The sequence below is a fragment of the Mustela erminea genome, chromosome 2 (genome assembly GCF_009829155.1).
Source record: "Mustela erminea isolate mMusErm1 chromosome 2, mMusErm1.Pri, whole genome shotgun sequence".
NCBI classification, from domain to species: Eukaryota; Metazoa; Chordata; class Mammalia; order Carnivora; family Mustelidae; genus Mustela; species Mustela erminea.
The window spans coordinates 572,821-589,407 of record NC_045615.1 but is presented as its reverse complement, the minus strand read 5'-3'; the positions used below and the strand labels follow the sequence as shown (position 1 = coordinate 589,407).

The 16,587-nt window shown below is 44.1% G+C and overlaps 1 protein-coding gene and 1 long non-coding RNA gene across 2 annotated transcripts in view; one reads left to right on the top strand and one right to left on the bottom strand.

Moving 5' to 3' along the window:
• Nucleotides 1–2,605: 2,605 nt before the first annotated feature.
• Nucleotides 2,606–10,487, top strand: LOC116584142. Its single transcript, XR_004283063.1, has 3 exons — nucleotides 2,606–3,664; nucleotides 9,206–9,328; nucleotides 10,187–10,487. It is a non-coding gene; the product is annotated as an uncharacterized LOC116584142 (long non-coding RNA).
• Nucleotides 10,488–14,644: 4,157 nt separating this feature from the next.
• ATP6V1B2 (ATPase H+ transporting V1 subunit B2) overlaps nucleotides 14,645–16,587 on the bottom strand; it is a 31,382-nt gene continuing 29,439 nt past the window's right edge. Inside the window, exon 14 of the mRNA XM_032332073.1 lies at nucleotides 14,645–15,221. Coding sequence (XP_032187964.1) covers nucleotides 15,082–15,221 — 140 coding nt within the window. The 3' untranslated portion in view covers nucleotides 14,645–15,081. The remainder of the gene's footprint in view (nucleotides 15,222–16,587) is intronic.

Genomic DNA, 16,587 nt, shown 5'->3' with positions numbered 1-16,587 from the left:
AAGTGTAGCCTTTCCTGTCAAATAGACCTCCTTTAGCCCAGCAACACCATGCCAGCTCTAGCACACACACAAGTGCACACGCAGAGTCCCCACTGTATTGTTCCTTCAGTGTCCACCATCCCCCACTGCCTCCATTATCACTAATTGAGCTGTAAGTCAGCTTACAGCAGCATTTGTAATCAGTGACAGGTGAGGCAAATTAAATTCCTCACACCAGAAGTAACAGTACAATTTTCCTGTTACAACCCATTACCGGCAGGCACCCTCTAGGGCTGCGGGCCGCAGAGCCAGGCAGTCCACACCTAGCCTGAGAGTTCCAGGTCTGAGATTCCCTTTGCTTGATCAGTTCTTCCAGGCAAGAAGACAGGGGCACAACAGAGCAGGCTAGGGAGTGAGCGCAAGGGGGGCACAGCCCATTCCCAGGAGAAGGGGGCTGGATGGCTTCTCAAGCTGGTATCTGCATTTCTTATTCACAACAACCCCACATTTTACATATGACGGATCTGTGGGGCCTAATTGTGGCCACAACACAAGTTCTCACTGACACTAGCTGCTTCTTCCTTCTGTCTATATTCCAGCCCTTGGATCCAGCTGTCCCCGACTAGCCATAGAAGGTTGTATTCTGAGCTCCTGTTCCTCACTGTTCCACAGACTGAGAGAGGTCCCACAACCCTCTCAGTGCAGGCCTTTTCCATCAGAATCCTGAAATTCTACTGATAGAAATGCTCTTCTTTGGGCTGAGCTTTCAAAAACATGAGTGTCCCAGGAGAGGTGACATTCTCTGAGGCATTTTCCAAAGTGGAGAAGAACAGAGTTACAGCAGACATCTGGGCTCCAGGGTGGTGGTGGAGGGGAAGAGGGTACAGCAAGAAAGCAGAGGTTAGTAGACAAATGTCAGTTGGTTCAAGGTCATCTTGCTTTTCTCCCCCATTATCCACAAGACAGACCCAGGCTTGCTAGATCCACCCACCCTCCAACCCCTGAAAATGACAATCTCAGCAGCTTAGAGCTTGGGCTGCTCTGGCCCCAGCTTTTGTCACCACCAGTCTAGGATCAGCCTGAGAGGAACCTCAGGACAATCCACTGAAGCCCTTTTATATATAGACAGCCCAAGGGAGCCCTGTCCACTCCAGGAAAGAAGAAATGAGGAGGGACTGACACACCCTCCAATCCCACCAGCCTTCTGCACCAGCTTCTCTGGCCCTGGCCCTGCCCCTGCCCCTGCCCCTGCCCCTGTGGAAGCAAATGCTTTCCAGGGAATTTCTGGCTGTGGCTCTCATTTGGCTTAGCCTCAAAAACTGTACTTAGAAAGCAGGAGGGGCCATGGTGATGCCAACTGGCCAGCTCCAAGCGAGAACTAGCATCACAGAAAGATACAGCTACAGGAAAACGAAAATAAAAGCCCCCACCCCAAAGTGTTGTTTCCCTAATCTCATTACCACCTCCCTCCTCCTGCCTCCTCCTGAGCCCAAGAAAAGCAAAATATTCTCAGGTTCAATTTCATATTGCTATCTTTAAAATATCTTAGTTTGGGCGCACCGAGATGGCTCAGTCAGTTAAGTGGCCAACCCTTGATTTCAGATCAGGTCATGATCTCATGGCCCGGGAATGAGCCCCATATCAGGCTCCAAGCTCAGCAAGAGTCTGCTTGAGGATTCTCTCCTTCTCCCTCTGCCCCTCCCCCTGCTCACACACACAAACACACACACTCTCTCAAATAAATAAATAAATTTTAAAAAAAAATCTTGGTTTGGTAGGGTATTTTTCTACTTATTGATTCTCAAATAGCACAACTATATCAGAAAAGGAAAAAACTTAGGAAGATAGATCATTCACTTTTCTTCTGCACATGCCCATACACTCACATGCCCATGAGCACGCACACACACTCACACACATACACAGAAGTAGACCAATTTAAAAAAAAAAAAAAAAGTGTTCCTTTTCTTTAGTTTCTAGATGTTTTTTAAGTTGTTATTGAAATTTACAGCTGCAGGGAGGACTTCACGTTAAGGCAGTCACAATAGAGGCCTTAGCAGATCCTCACGCAAGATGAGCTGAGAGGGCTGGGCCTTATGCAATCTTCTCACCTGTCCCTCCATCCTAGCCATCACCTGGGGACCCCTGGGAAGGAGTGTGGCTATGGTCTAGAAAGCTCTCTGGTGCCCAGGGCAAATCTCAGAGAGGGACTCCTCTGAGAGCTGTAGCCACTACACTGCTAGCAGGTGAGAGAATGAGTCTCTTCCTAGAGGGGGAATCTGGGCCACCTACCATGGCCTACACCATGTCCCCTATGCTCCCTTCTCCCCATCCTCTCTGCATCCTTATAATTGCCACCCCCCCCCCCAACACTGCACCACAAACCAAAGCATTATGGATGCGGTGGGGGCTCTAGGCACCCTCCAAGCCCTCATGGACGGCACCAAGACCCAAACCAAGGGTCCTGGGTAAAGCTGAAGTACAGGCTACATTCACAACTATCCCCTTCCTGCTTCCAAAATACAATTGTACAGATGCTCAGAGATGCTTACTGCCAAGAACCAAACTTGTTTATAAACTTGGACAGATTACAGAGGACAGAAGGAACATTTGTTGAGTATTTCCATTGTGTTTAGTTGACACACACTTTTCAGGATCCTTGGATGTCTCCAGCAATTCTCCAATGGCGGAACTTCAGGTGCACACAGGACAGCTAGTCCAACCAGAGTTAGAGTTGGCCAGGGAAGGAGGGCTCAGGGGGGGTTGTGCTGGGTTGTGCTGTGTTGTGTTGTTCTGTGGGTTGCCCAAAAACCAGCTTGCCAGTTCGGTTGTAGTTAACCTCGAGCAGTAGCCCAGAAGCTGGCCCAGCAACTTCTTGGCCACACTGGGTGTTTAGTAGTTGGCAGACGGCTATGGATGTGGAGTCAGACTTCCCATGGATCTTCATTGCCAGTTCCCCAAATGACCTTGAGCAAACCCTTTAACTCCAAGAGCCTGGCTTCCCATACCCAGATGGTCCTGGTGATCTGGAGGGTACATAACAAGTCTCTTACCCTTGGGCTGCCTGGTGAAGCCATCCCAGACGGTAAATAACAGAAGAAGTAGACATTTCCAGATTATTGTGCTCTACATAGAGGATAGGGAAAAGGCCTGAAGACAAATGACTGTGACAGTGGGGAGACTGGCCTGGGGAGGGCTGAGGTCTCTCCATGCAATAGCCTAATGAGGTGAGTAGAAATCATGAAGTCTGCTTCAGCATCCTGGAAAGAAGGCTGGGCCAGGACTGTGCTGGGGAGGGATCCTCTCCCCATTGTGTCCCCAAAAGGACAGGCACAGTAACAGTCCCTCCTTTCTCTCAGAGGCACAGAAAGGAGGGAGCCCAGAACTATGGACCCTGTGGAAAAGCATGTTGGCTACATGGTTTCAGGTCCATGCCCCACAGAAGCCATGGCAACCCTGTACTGTGATGTATGCTATCCCTATTTCATAGGACCATGAATGACTGGGACACTGCCACAGTCACCCATGTAGCTAATGACCTTTGGAACACTTTCTCCTGGCTCTGCCTTGGTTGTCTTTCCCCCTCACTGTGCTCCAATCTGCATCTCCTGAGCTTATCCAAACTGGCTTGCATTCCCTGGAATGCTGATGGGCAACATTTCTGAAAGAAAACTTCAGCTTCCTGGTGATTGGGGGATTGGGCGGCGCGGGTTGTGGGTAGGGATGTAACCTCACCCTTGGATCCCAGCAGCCTTCCCTCTGACCCATTAGGTCACCATGGATGGTGCTGTTACTGTACCTTAATTCCCAGGAGGCCCATCCCATGGGGGCCAGGCAAGGGCGCCAGGGCTTGTTCCCTCCACAACAGAGTGCTCTGGGCTTATAAGGAGGCCCTTGCAAAATTATGCCAAGAAGGCTGGTGTGTGGATAGCGAGGCCCCAGAACTTCAGCTTCCTGTGCCTGGGGAAGTCAGGGAAGTCAGGGAAGTCAGGGGAGCTCTGGAGCTTGTTTCCTCTTTAGTTAAATAAGGATAATGCCACCTCCTTTTCAGGTGTCTGTTACTGTCCTAGGGCTGCCTAATGAGCACCACAACACCACAAACTGGGTGTCCTGAAAGAATGGACATTTATTCTCTCGCGGTTCTGGAAGCTAGAAGTCTGAAATCGAGGGGTTAGTAAGGTCTTGCTCCCTCTGAACCCACCAAGGGACGACGCTTCCTTTTCTTCCAGCTTCTGCAGCCGCACATGTTCCTTAGCACCATCACACCTCTGCTGGCATCTCCCTGACCTCCTCCATGTCCCTCCCTCACCAGCATTCACTGTGTCTCTCTGCTCTTCTTTGAGGACACCAGTCATATCCAATTAGGGGTCTTCTCACCTTAATTAATGACATCTGCAATGACCCTATTTCCAAATAAGGTAGTGGGGGTAAGGACGCCAATATATCTCTGCGGGGGACACAAGCCCACCCATAACAAGGGCTTATTGGGAGGTCTGAGATCAAAGGGCATCAATACAGCATGGGAGCTGGTCCCCCAGCTGCTCTTGCCCAGTGGAGACTGAAACAAACCCCATCCAAGCAGAGCGTCGAGATAGAGGAAGGACCTGGGAGTCTCCAGTCAGTGCCCCTTAATTCGGGGGCGGGGGCGGGGGTTCGTTTAAAACTGCTCTCCCCCCAGTTAGGGAAGGGGTGGGCCACAGTGGATAACTCACTCCAAGCAACTTGATTTTCCCCAGAATAGATCCAGGTCCCAAGAGTGGAGCAATGGGGCCTTGTCCCCCTTTGAAGTGCAAATGAGGGCCCCTCCATGCAGCCTCCCTCCCACCCCCAGAATAATCAGTGCCTAGCATCTGCCGCCTGGTTCTGCCCCTGCCGGAAGTGTGCCCGACAGCTGCTCCGAGAAGCACAGGCTCAAGTCAGGTGGCTGGAAGGATCAGCCCCCAGGCAGTCTGGGTAATCGCCACTTAGTGAGAGAGAGAATTAAGAAAACAGTGTTTAATGTGCTGGGCGGCAGCTGCGGTCCTGCTTTGCCATTTGCTTAGATACCTGCTGTCCCCACAGGGGCTGTGGTGATGGGGGAGGGGAGGAAGGCATGAGGGACTCTTTGTTTCACAGGCAGCTTTCTTCCGGGCAGCCTTCGGGGCATCTGAGCTATTTTACAAGAAGGGGATAGGACACTGGATGGTTTTGATAAGAATCAGTGAGCGAATTTGGTCATTAGAAGGCACAGACATCCCTTTGGCAGAAGGGGCTTCCTGCTCCCGGTAACACCAGTAACACAGTAACACCATCTGGCTCACCTCCAACCCTAAAACCAGAGCCAAAGCCCGCACCCAAGACTAGGCAGGGCTCTGCTCCCAAACCTAGAGATTGGGAATCAGCACAGATGTGGTGACTGTCACTGGTACACCCCACTCACAGTGGGGCTGCGGTCAAGATAGCTATAGTACAAGCCTTAGTTTTCTCATCTGTACAATAGGAGTGGGTGTTTCTGCATGGATCATGGGGAGGGGCCTGAGAAAGTATATATAACACAGTGCCCACCAATAATATCTAACAGGCCCTTTCCCCATGAGGATGCAGGAGGCCTCGGGAAAGGTTAAAGTTGCAGCACCACCCGTGGAAGGTGGGCTAAGGGACTTGGGAAAAAAACATCAGGCAGTCTAGGTCTCAGTGCATCCTCGGTGCTCAGACAGGCAGGAGAGACAGACTGTTCCCTTCCTTCTTCCTCCTTCCACCCCCTTCGTCTGTTCCTTCTCTGCCCTCGTCCCTTTACTACTTGACAGGGTCACTTGCCTCTTCCAGGGCCACAGTGCTGATCTATCTTGGCTAAGGTTAACAGGGCATGGTCTCCTCACAGCTTCCAACCTGAGGATGAAGCAGGCATTACCTGAAATGCAGGGCCTACCCAACATTTGACATCTCTGATGATCAAACCGTGAGCAGCAGTGGCTGGGGCTTGTGGTCCAAGAGCTGGGGTTAGGGCTCCCTCTCTCAAGCATGTCCAATTGCTACCTGGGGCTGTGCCAAGGCTGCCTTCTGAGAACTTCTTGGGGCAAGACACCCTCTCTTGGAAGGGAGAGAGCTATGCCACCGAAACTCACTGGAGCTTGAAGGGCAAAGTCTTTCTGGAGCTGATACCTGCTCCTACACCTTCCTGTGTCCCTCAGAAGCCTCGGCATCCTATCTTGCCCTGAAGCTATGAGGGCTCTCAGTCACTGCCATCTCTGTCCTCTGAGACCTGGTCCTTGGGAGATATCACATAGCAGAGATGAGAGGCCTTCTTGGGTTGGTAGGATAGTCAGATCTCCCAGGTCCCAGGTCCCATGCTCTCTTGAGGTCTCTCTGCTGATCTGGTTGGGAGTGATGGTGATGGGTGGGGAGAGAAGACAGTACAGAGTCACTATGTGATATTTTGTTTTGCTCTTTGACAAAAGTTGCCAGTCCTGACCTCTTCATTCCCCAAACACTTTTGTTTAGGAATATAATCCTGGTAGCCCACTAAGAAACTCATATGACTCACCTTTATGGTTATAGGTCTTATTTCTCTAATAAGACTTAAGGTCTTGTTCATGAACTTCTTATTCTAAAAAACATTGTCTTGGAGAACAAACTCTGAGTTAAACCCAGGTCACTTGTGTACCATCTATGTGATCTTGGGTGAGTTACTTAATATCTAGCTTCAGTGATGACACTAATAAAATAGAAAGTATCTCACCATACAAGAGATGTGTTAGCTTCTTCTGAATACTCAAGGTTTAAGGTCATAAACTCTTAAGAAACATGAAGCCTTGATATTTCTACTTTGTTTTTAATCATGCATTATAAAGTAGTTTTCATTTACTTTTGATTTGTATTACCACCTGATGATTATAGGGATGACTCCTGATCCAATTGATTTATAGTTGAGGAAGCTAAAATTAACTGATTTGTTCATTGAGGTGGAGGCATTAAATTTCTCCATAACTGTGAATCAGTTGATAATCAATTTAAAAAAAAATGCTTTTCTTATCTTTCCTTTAAAAAAAAAGGCATACTACTACACACATAGAAATGAAGGATGAGAGAGTAAACAGTACTTCAGTCAACAAGAAAGAGGCAAAACAGAGATTCAAACCTAGATATTCTGCTAGGTATTTGGTGGTGTTTTCACTTAATCTAACAGTTTAGAGTAGGTATTGTCCCCATTTATATGATAAGCAGGGTCAGAGATGGTAAATAATTTGCCTAAATTTTGATAATTTGGTGGTAGATTTCCTCTTGGACCCATTGTTCTCCAAACCCCATGATTACCCCCACTAGGCTGCCAGTCTGAGGACTCCTCATCACAGCCAAGATATAGAATGCCAGAAAGGTATGCAACTAGATTTCAGGAGCCCTGAGTTTCAGTTCTTATTCTACCAGCAAATCCAAGTAATTATTTGACTTCTCTACTTCTTGGATAAAAAGGAATAAGGTTATCCTGGCCTATCTTAGGATAGTTGTAAAAAACCCAACGGTATGGTGGGTTTCGTTGGGGTTGGGAGACGGTGCTGAAAACAGCAATACACTGTATCATCCAAGAGTTTCTGGGGAAAACACTATTTTCCTTATTTCTTCTTTTTACATGGTAGCAGCATAAAAGTAAGTGTTCTAATCTCCTAATTTGTTCTAATTTGTGGTGACATCACTTCTGGTATGTTCATTCTTGGGTTTTAGTGTAAGAGAAAGACAGGAAACTGAGCAGACAAGGCAGGGCTGGAGAATCTTCTGAAAAATGTATCCTGTGTTCCCAGACCTGGAAAAACAGGAGTTCTTCCATTCCAGGTTTCTACCCAGGTCTGTGGGGGGAAAGAGCAATGGCTTCCTAATACTTATTCTATCCTGTCCTAGAAAGGAGTTCGTCACTTATAGAGAAATTGATTAGGAGTAGAGTTTAGCAGTGGTCTTGTCTTGGGTAAAATGTTTCATTCATTGTGTGAAAATTCTGGCTTGGAATCCTGGCTTAGAATCCTGGAGTGGCATTCTGTGGGGGTTGGTCTGATGATATATGAGGGGAAGGAAAAAGCCCTCAACACCTAAGCAAGATGATTAGAAAGTCCCACTGGATTCCTAAGAGGGGTACAGGGCACAAGAAGCATGGCACACTGGCCCAGGTCAAATCTGAGATCCTGGGATTTAGAAATCATGTGGGTTTCTTGGTTCCCCATCCAATGGGTGACCTTGAAATAAATATATCTTTGCAAAGTAAAAGCCCTGGATTTCCAAAAGAAACACAAATGGCTAAAAAGGTTGGGAATTTTGTGGTAACTTGATTTCCTTCAACTATTAAAATATATGTATTTTTATGCATTAAATTAGCAAAGCTTACCCTACTCCATGATATTAAAAGTTAGGATAGTGGTTTCCCTGGGGAGGGAGCGGGGAATGATTGGGTTACTGGAAGGGAGCATAATGGTAACTTCTGAGGTGCTGGAAATTTCCAGTTTATTGAGTTGTGTCTGGTTATATAGGTGTGTTCACTTTGTGAAAATTCATCAAGCTATATACACTAATGATTTATGTAATTTTCTATATATGTTACTTGAATGGAATTTTTTCTTAATAAAATTAAGGTTTTGCTTCTGATTCTGTTTAGCAAGAAAGAACACCGAGTGCTGGTGAGGGCACAGTGAAATGAATACTCATACACTGATGGTAGGACCATAAGCTGTCATAAATATTTGTTAAACACAGTCTGCCAATACAAGTCAAGAGCTTTAGTAATGTTTGTATTCTTTTTCCTATACTTATGGAAATATCTTGAGTAAGTATCTCAGAATACAGACAATTATTTACATGCCAACAAATTCATCACAGCATAAGTGAAAATTAGAACTGTCCCAAGTGTTAGACAATAGAGGAAATATGGTCTGTTTATGATAAAGTGTTATATAGTCTTTAAACTGTATGAGTGCTTGGTAAGTGCATCTTCTTAGGCAACTACGTAAAAAGGCAGGATGCAGCATTTATGTCTCTTAGTTTGGACTGTACTTAAGCACTTGATCTCATAGTAAGAATTCTGAGTTCTAGAAGTCACTCGCTTCTCAAGCAAACAGAGTTCTTTGGCATTAAAAAAAAAAAAAAATCCCACCCTCACACATGGCTGATGGGAATGTAAAATGATGCAGTTGCTTTGGAAAACAGTAGTTCCTCAAAAGATTAAATGGAGTCACCACATGCCTCACCAATGCAATGCTACTTCTAGATATATACTCAGGAGAAATGAAATCTACGTCTACATAAAAACTTGTACATGAATGTTCACAACAGTGCTATTTAGAAGAGCCACATGGAAACAACCCAGACCCATCCATCAACTAGTGAACAGGTAAATAAAACGTAGTACACCCCTACAATGGAATATTATTCAGTAATAAAAATAAATGAAGATGACACATGCTTAGACATGGGTGAAACTTAAAAACATTAGGTTAAGTGAAAGAAGCAGTTACGAAGGATGATTTATTACATAATTCCATTTATGTATAATGTCCAGAATAGGCAAACCCACAGCAACTGATAGGGTTGGGGGAAATAGGGAGTGCCTTCGGATTGGTACAAATTTTGGGGGGGAAATAACGGAATGTGTAAAATTGATTGTGGTGATGGCTGCACAGCTCTGTGACTATATTTAAGAACACTGACTGGCATGCTCTAAATGGGTGAACTGTATGACATGTAAATTATGTATTAATACAGCTCTAGTAAAACACACACACATGCGCGCGCGCGCACACACACACACACACACACACACACACACGAGTAACCATTCTCCTGCATGATCTACAACTCTATGACCTGCAATGGTCCAGGGCACATTCCAGTGCTTCAGGCAATGATCTGTCAAAACAGATTCTCCTGTAAACTATGGTGTGCAGCCTGAACCTGTGATTAAATTTCTCTATGCCAGCCCTTATTAACTTAAAACCTCTTTCATACTTGTGTAGTTTCGTTTTGTTTTCTGTTTTTTTGTCTTTCAGAATCTTTGGCAAAACACGCAGGTGTTGTGCCTGGCATTTTTGAAGCCAGGGGGTACACTTCTTGACTCAAGTCACTCTCTAGATGGCCCAGAAATGAGCAATACAAACCTTTCAGCATTTACCCTGCCTCTGCCTTCCAATAGGATGAGGGCTTCTAGCTTTCCTCATACCTCAGCCTGCTCTCCTTCCTTGCCCTCCCACAGGGTTCAGCCTGACTCCTCTGGTTCCTGAGGTCTCATGATGGGAAGAGAAGCACAGAAAACAGCTAATGGAAAATAGTTTCCTCACACCTGCCTGTGACCTTGATCAAAGCAGCTGAAGGAGATAGAAGTAGTGGGCCAATGTGTGGGGGCTCTTAAGAAGTACTGCCAGGAAACCGTAATTCCCTTCATGGTAGTTGAAGAAATCTGAACAAAAGAACTTTATCTGAAATTATTGTTGTTACAAGCTGTGTTAACTCTGATAGCACACAGATTAAAACATATAGCTGTTCTGTATTAAGAGTTTGTAATTTAACCACACCTTCTGTTGACATGATTCTCATAATCTGATAGAATCTATGGAGAAAGAAGCCATAATTGCCATGGGTTTTGGCTTAATGAGATTAACTGGGCAAAGCCACAGTTGGCAAAGCCATGATTGTTAAGGTATTCTTTATGACAGTGTTGTTTCTCTGAGTGGGGATTATGGGATTTTTATTTCTTTGTCCTTATCTGTACTTTTTGAGTTTTACTTGTACAGTGAGTATCTATTAGGTAAACCATTAATGAAACTTGCCTAGTGCTTGAGTTCCACCTGAGAACTACAGAATAAGCAGATCCTAGGGGAAAGTACAATAGAACCAGAGAACAGAATGTCTTGCCTCAGAGCACATTGAGATTTCCAGTAACCTAAGCTTGAATCAGAGTACTTGCCTCAATGGGAATTGATCCCAAAGACCATGTACAGTGTTTCCATGATTTTGGTTCCAGCTATATGCTTGGAAGGGTACTTGATTATCATGAGCTGAGCCTCTGTTTTGGAGAACTTCTCCTTCAGAATGCTAGTAACAGAAGTACAAAGATTCCTGTTCTAGGAGGTTAGATATGGTTCCTAATCCTATTCACTTACTAAAGAGGTAAAAAATTCCATCACCCGTAAAGTAAGGAAACTAGGAAAATTAGAAGAATTCTTAGAAGTGGCAACTATCTTCAAAGTCATGTAGGGTTATCACATGGAAGAGCCCTGGGGGACAGGCCAAGGTTAAAAATAAAATTTCAAAAAGGTAGTTATAGAGAAATTTACCTTGACTTGGGAACCCGACCATCAGAGAGGTTAATTCCTGAAACAGACTGCCTCCTGAGACAGTTCCGTTAACCAGAACCAGGTTTCCATGCTTTTGATGTTTAAAAGGGCCTTCAATTATCAGGCAAGTTGGACCTCCGAAATCCTTCTAACCCAGAACTTCTGAGTCCAGTCCTGGGCTCTTGGCACCGATTTTGGTTTGTTTTTATTACAGCATGGTCCCGTATAGCCCCCAGGTTAATGTGTAGTCCAAAAAACACCATGTGATTCAATGAATCATTGATTGGCCTATTGCTGCCGCTGAAGTGTCTGGAGCAGTGTTGAGCCAGTACAGGGCTGTGAAGAGCTGCTGCCCTCTTGTGGACGTGAAGAATATGACGCTCAAAAGTAATCAAGACGCACTTGAGGTTATAGTCCACACATAGAGCCTGGTCTTACTTCTCCTCAAAAAAGCTGAACTTTTTGGTGTGAGCCCTGAAATTCCAGACCCCAGCCCCTCAGGGCCTTTTGTTCACATTCACCACACACTCTTATGACCCATAGAATACTGGAACTCTAGTCACAATGTAAACTCCTGATTTCGAGTAGACACAATCCGGGGATGCCATTTCAGTTTATGAAGTGAACTTTAACATCACACTATGGAAAGAGCGCTAGATTAACTTAAAAGACCGGATTCTAGCTCATGTTCTGCCCTTCCTTATTTTCACTTGAATAAGTCGCAGATCTGTTACATGTATAAAAAGGTTTTTGATTTTGGAGATGTAATCCTTTTGGGAAGTGGTCAAATATATGCGCACTACTTACAGCTGCTCATCAGAGCAAATGGCTGGATGTTCTGTTCTAGACTAGGGGATCCCCAGGCTTCTAATGAAGGGAACCAGACAACTGGAAGTGTTGCTCATTTGTGTCTTCAACCTCAGATATAGCCACAGGCAGAATCTCTTCTTTTCCCTTCCTCAGGAACTGTAGCAGACGGATCAGGGACAGGCAGACTGATAGGTTGTTCAGGTGTCCGAAAACATTTACTAAGTTTCCCAGGCAGGTTTTGCCGTTCTTGCTGAGTATACAAAGCTCTGTCACTGATTAGTCACTGAAAGTGATTTCTCACTGTTCCTAAACAAGTCACCTGCTCACTTAAGCACTAGGCAGGTGTTCAACCCCAACTTGGTACAGGATTTGGAATAAAACTAGAGTTGGTAACTGAGTAAGGCACATAACTTTCATTTTTAAAGCCCATTTCTTTGTACTTAAGTTTTCTGCAAGGGATAATTTTCCCTCAAGAATTCCCTTTCCAAGTTTTTCTTGTAGTCTACGAATGGTATATTTAGTTTGGTCTGGAGACTATTTTCTGTTGTTTATAGATTAAGCAAACTTTCCCTTACTGGTGTTAATGATCAGAAAATCTTAAAAGCACACAATACTTTGTTGACCTCAAACATCTGAAAATAAAACAGCTTGGTGAGGAATTTATTAGTTTGAGAACATTTTTTCACTTACATGAAATTTCACAAACTGAAGTGACAGTCAATTGCAAGCAATAAATGTTTAATGAGTCATTTAGTTAGGCTGACCTTTTGAAGATACCTTTTCTCTTCCCAGGTATTTTAAGCTGACTGAAACATTCCCTTTTTAAAATGACATAATCACAGTGGGAGTCCATGTTAAAGACCTCATTTTAACTGGTCCTTTAATTAGGTCTTATTGCTGGTACAAAAAGTTGTATTAAGAAAATGTTTCCACTAAAAAAAAAAAATAAGTAACAAGGGTGCTACTAAGTCAACTATTGCTAAGAATTATATAGTAAGTCAAATCTACCTTAATAAAAGTTTATTAATAAAAGCCTATTGTGAGGGCCTACCCTGGATCAGGCACTGTCTTGTTTGGAGTACTAGTACTAGACACTGTCTCATACACAGAATCTCTGGTACTTCTAATAAACCTTAAAAGGAATCTAGGCAAAAGGACTCAAATTTGTTAAAAAACGAAACAGGGTCCTCCAGTTATTGGCAGAACCAGAACTAGAACACAGGTCTACCTAGCTCTTGCCTGATTGTCTACATCTCCTAAAATTGAAGAGGGGAGAGAAATGGAATGTCCGTGATGCCACACACACTGGTCCTTAACCAGCATGTTTTCTTTATATTCTGGACATCTATTTAAGATTTTATTTGAAGCAAGGCTTTAATATGTATTTCATTTTCTATTTATCCATCCTCTATCACTCACTGCTGATAGGTTTGAAACAAAGAATGCAACACCTGTAGTAACTCTTAAGCTTGGATCAAAATATAGTATATGTTGGAAGATCTATTACTGTGGAAAGCACCTGAAAGGGTAGAAAGGGCAGCCTGAAGACAGAAGGATATAAAAATTGGGCCATGTCCCTATAACACAGGGGGCTGGCTCACAACACTGGTTATGATGTTCAAAACTTATAAATCAAAGAGGTGCATTATTATATATTATATATCCATTTGTTGATATTGCTTTCCTGATTAGAAGATACAGAGTCACTTTAGGTAACTTCCATTTAACATTTATTTTCATTTTATATCCAGATGTCACATTTTCTACATTAAAATATAATCATGCTGACTCCCCACCCCACCCCCTATACCCTCAGAGAAAAAAGGGAAGAACTTTACATAACTGGAAAGATGGAATGCACAGAGAAGTTGCTATTGCACCAAGTAACAAAGAACACAAAGAGACCAAACAGTAGACATGGCAGAAGTGCAGAGACAGCTCAGAACTCACAGCAAGAAGGAGCGAGAATTAAAGGCAAAAGCTTTTAAATGTTATCACTTGTGCCACAAGGTTACCCTGAAAAGGCAGAGATGGGTCAGAAAACAGGATCAAATAGGGGATCTTCCAAAGGCTGCTCTCTAACAGAGTTTAAAATATCCATACACAGAAGAACTTTCTCCTCTCCACCTTGCCCTCAGCATCTGGTAAACACTTGAGAAACTTAAACCACTGTTATCATGTCAGAATGTAGAATGGATATGGGTTTTTCTTTCTTTTATTGTACCCCCACTCTTTCCAAGCAACAGTTCTATTAGTTATTTTAATTACGATTTCTCTGTAAGGAAACCCAGTAAGGATCATTAAGACACAGCATCTCACTACTATCAGATCAATGCCAGCTGTGCAAAAGCTGCAGGATTCTGTTACTCAGAGGGAGGGAGAACAGTAAGACACAGGAATCCCAATTCATAATGACTAAAGAGAAAAATGAAACTCCTTCTCTAATCTAGGCATTAAATAGGAAAGAGCAGGTGGACAGTAAAAACCGTCTGCTTAGAGCAGCAACACAGACCTATGGGCACAGCAACAATCCAAAAACAAATGCTCAGGGAAGAGGCCCTTGGCTCTTCAGAGAGGTGGCTTCTTTTAGACCTGATCCTGGCTCTAAACTGCAGATCAAAGCATTATAACTTCAGACAGTGATACTCTGGAGGGGGCTGAGAGGTAAGGTCAAGGAGACCCATATAATGAGACATTATTAGGCAACTAACTACACCACTATGTACAAACACACACATCTGTAGGAAAACTTCACCTCCATCTCTGTAGCTATTTTAAAAACAGCACTGATGATCCAGGTTTTCTGAACAGGGGATATTTTAAAGTCTGTTAGAAGTTTAAAACATTGCAACACTGGCACAGTATGTTACCTATTCTTTGTTTTTAATTACAGGGTAACAACGTAAACTCCAACACAAAGATGGGGGAATGGGGGAGTGCAAAAGGAATAAAGAAAACAGAACCAGTATTTCACAAGTGTATCAAGCCAGTGATGCAGTAGCAGTTAATGCTTCGCAGAGTCTCGAGGGTAAAATTCACTCAGGGTGCTCTGAGGGATCCTCTTCAGCATCTCTTTGGGGAAGATTCGGAGCAGTTGCCAGCCAATGTCCAAAGTCTCATAGACAGTGCGGTTTTCATAAGGACCTTAGAAAAAATTGAAATTGAATGAATAAAGGCAAACTACTTACAATTTACCAGTGTTATTATTTATTCCACTATATAGGACTACTGTGAGCATCAAGTATTAACAATAACAACAAAAAAGACAAAGCAGTTGGGTCTCTTAAGGCCAGATGCAACCAAATGTATGTGAGGGTACAGAGAGTAAGTACCATTAGGAATCAGAGAAAAGGGAGAGGCCTGCAGGCAGTTTTCCAGGAAGAAAAGATGAAATGTGAAGGAGGCCAGTACAGACATTTACAAAACCTTAAATGTCAACTGGGTTTAATGTTAACAAGAAATGCATCAAGTAAATATAAGAGTGTAGTGAGCATGATGCATTATTCCAAAGTTAACACATCTGTGTTTAGTACCACTGAGGTCAAAAATAGTGGCAAGGGAGAGACCAATCAAAACAACCTGAAAATTGTACATGTGCTATGTAATGAAAACCGTTACTGCCTTTTTACTAGAAACACAATCAATACAATTAGTAATAAGTTTATTCTGGCAAATATTAGAGGGATATACAGAGTAAGGAAAAGTGGTGAAAAAGCTGGCACCAATGACCAAGATGATGAGACAAAGGTCTAGACTAGGCCTTAAGATTCAAAGTTGGTCACAGATCCATAGCCTTCCACATTATCCAAGAACTTGTCCAGATGAAGAATCTCTGGCCCCATCTAGTTCTACTGAATCAAAATCTGCAATTTAACAAGATCTCCAATTGATTCAAAAGCATATTCAAATTTGAGAAACACTGGACTAAGATACACTAATGGAAATGAAACCAGAAGAGGATTATTTTAAATGAGAACAACAAAAATTAGGGGGGAGGAGTCAAGATGGCGGAGAAGCAGCAGGCTGAGACTACTTCAGCTAGCAGGAGATGAGCTAGATAGCTTATCTAAAGATTGCAAACACCTGCAAATCCATCGGCAGATCGAAGAGAAGAACAGCAATTCTAGAAACAGAAAAACAACCACTTTCTGAAAGGTAGGACCAGCGGAGACGTGAATCCAAAGCGACGGGAAGATAGACCCCGGGGGGAGGGGCCAGCTCCCAGCAAGCGGCGGAGCAACGGCGCACAAAATCAGGACTTTTAAAAGTCTGTTCCGCTGAGGGACATCGCTCCAGAGGCTAAACCGGGGCGAAGCCCACGCGGGGGCAGCATGGCCTCAGGTCCCGCAGGGTCACAGAAGGATCGGGGGTGTCTGAGTGTCGCAGAGCTTGCGGGAATTAGAACGGGAAAACTGGCTACAGAGACAGAGCCGACAGTAAGCTCACAGCTCGGGGTTACCTTGAACCGGCCGCAGGCTCGGTGAGCTCGGAGCACGGCCGGAGGTCAGGC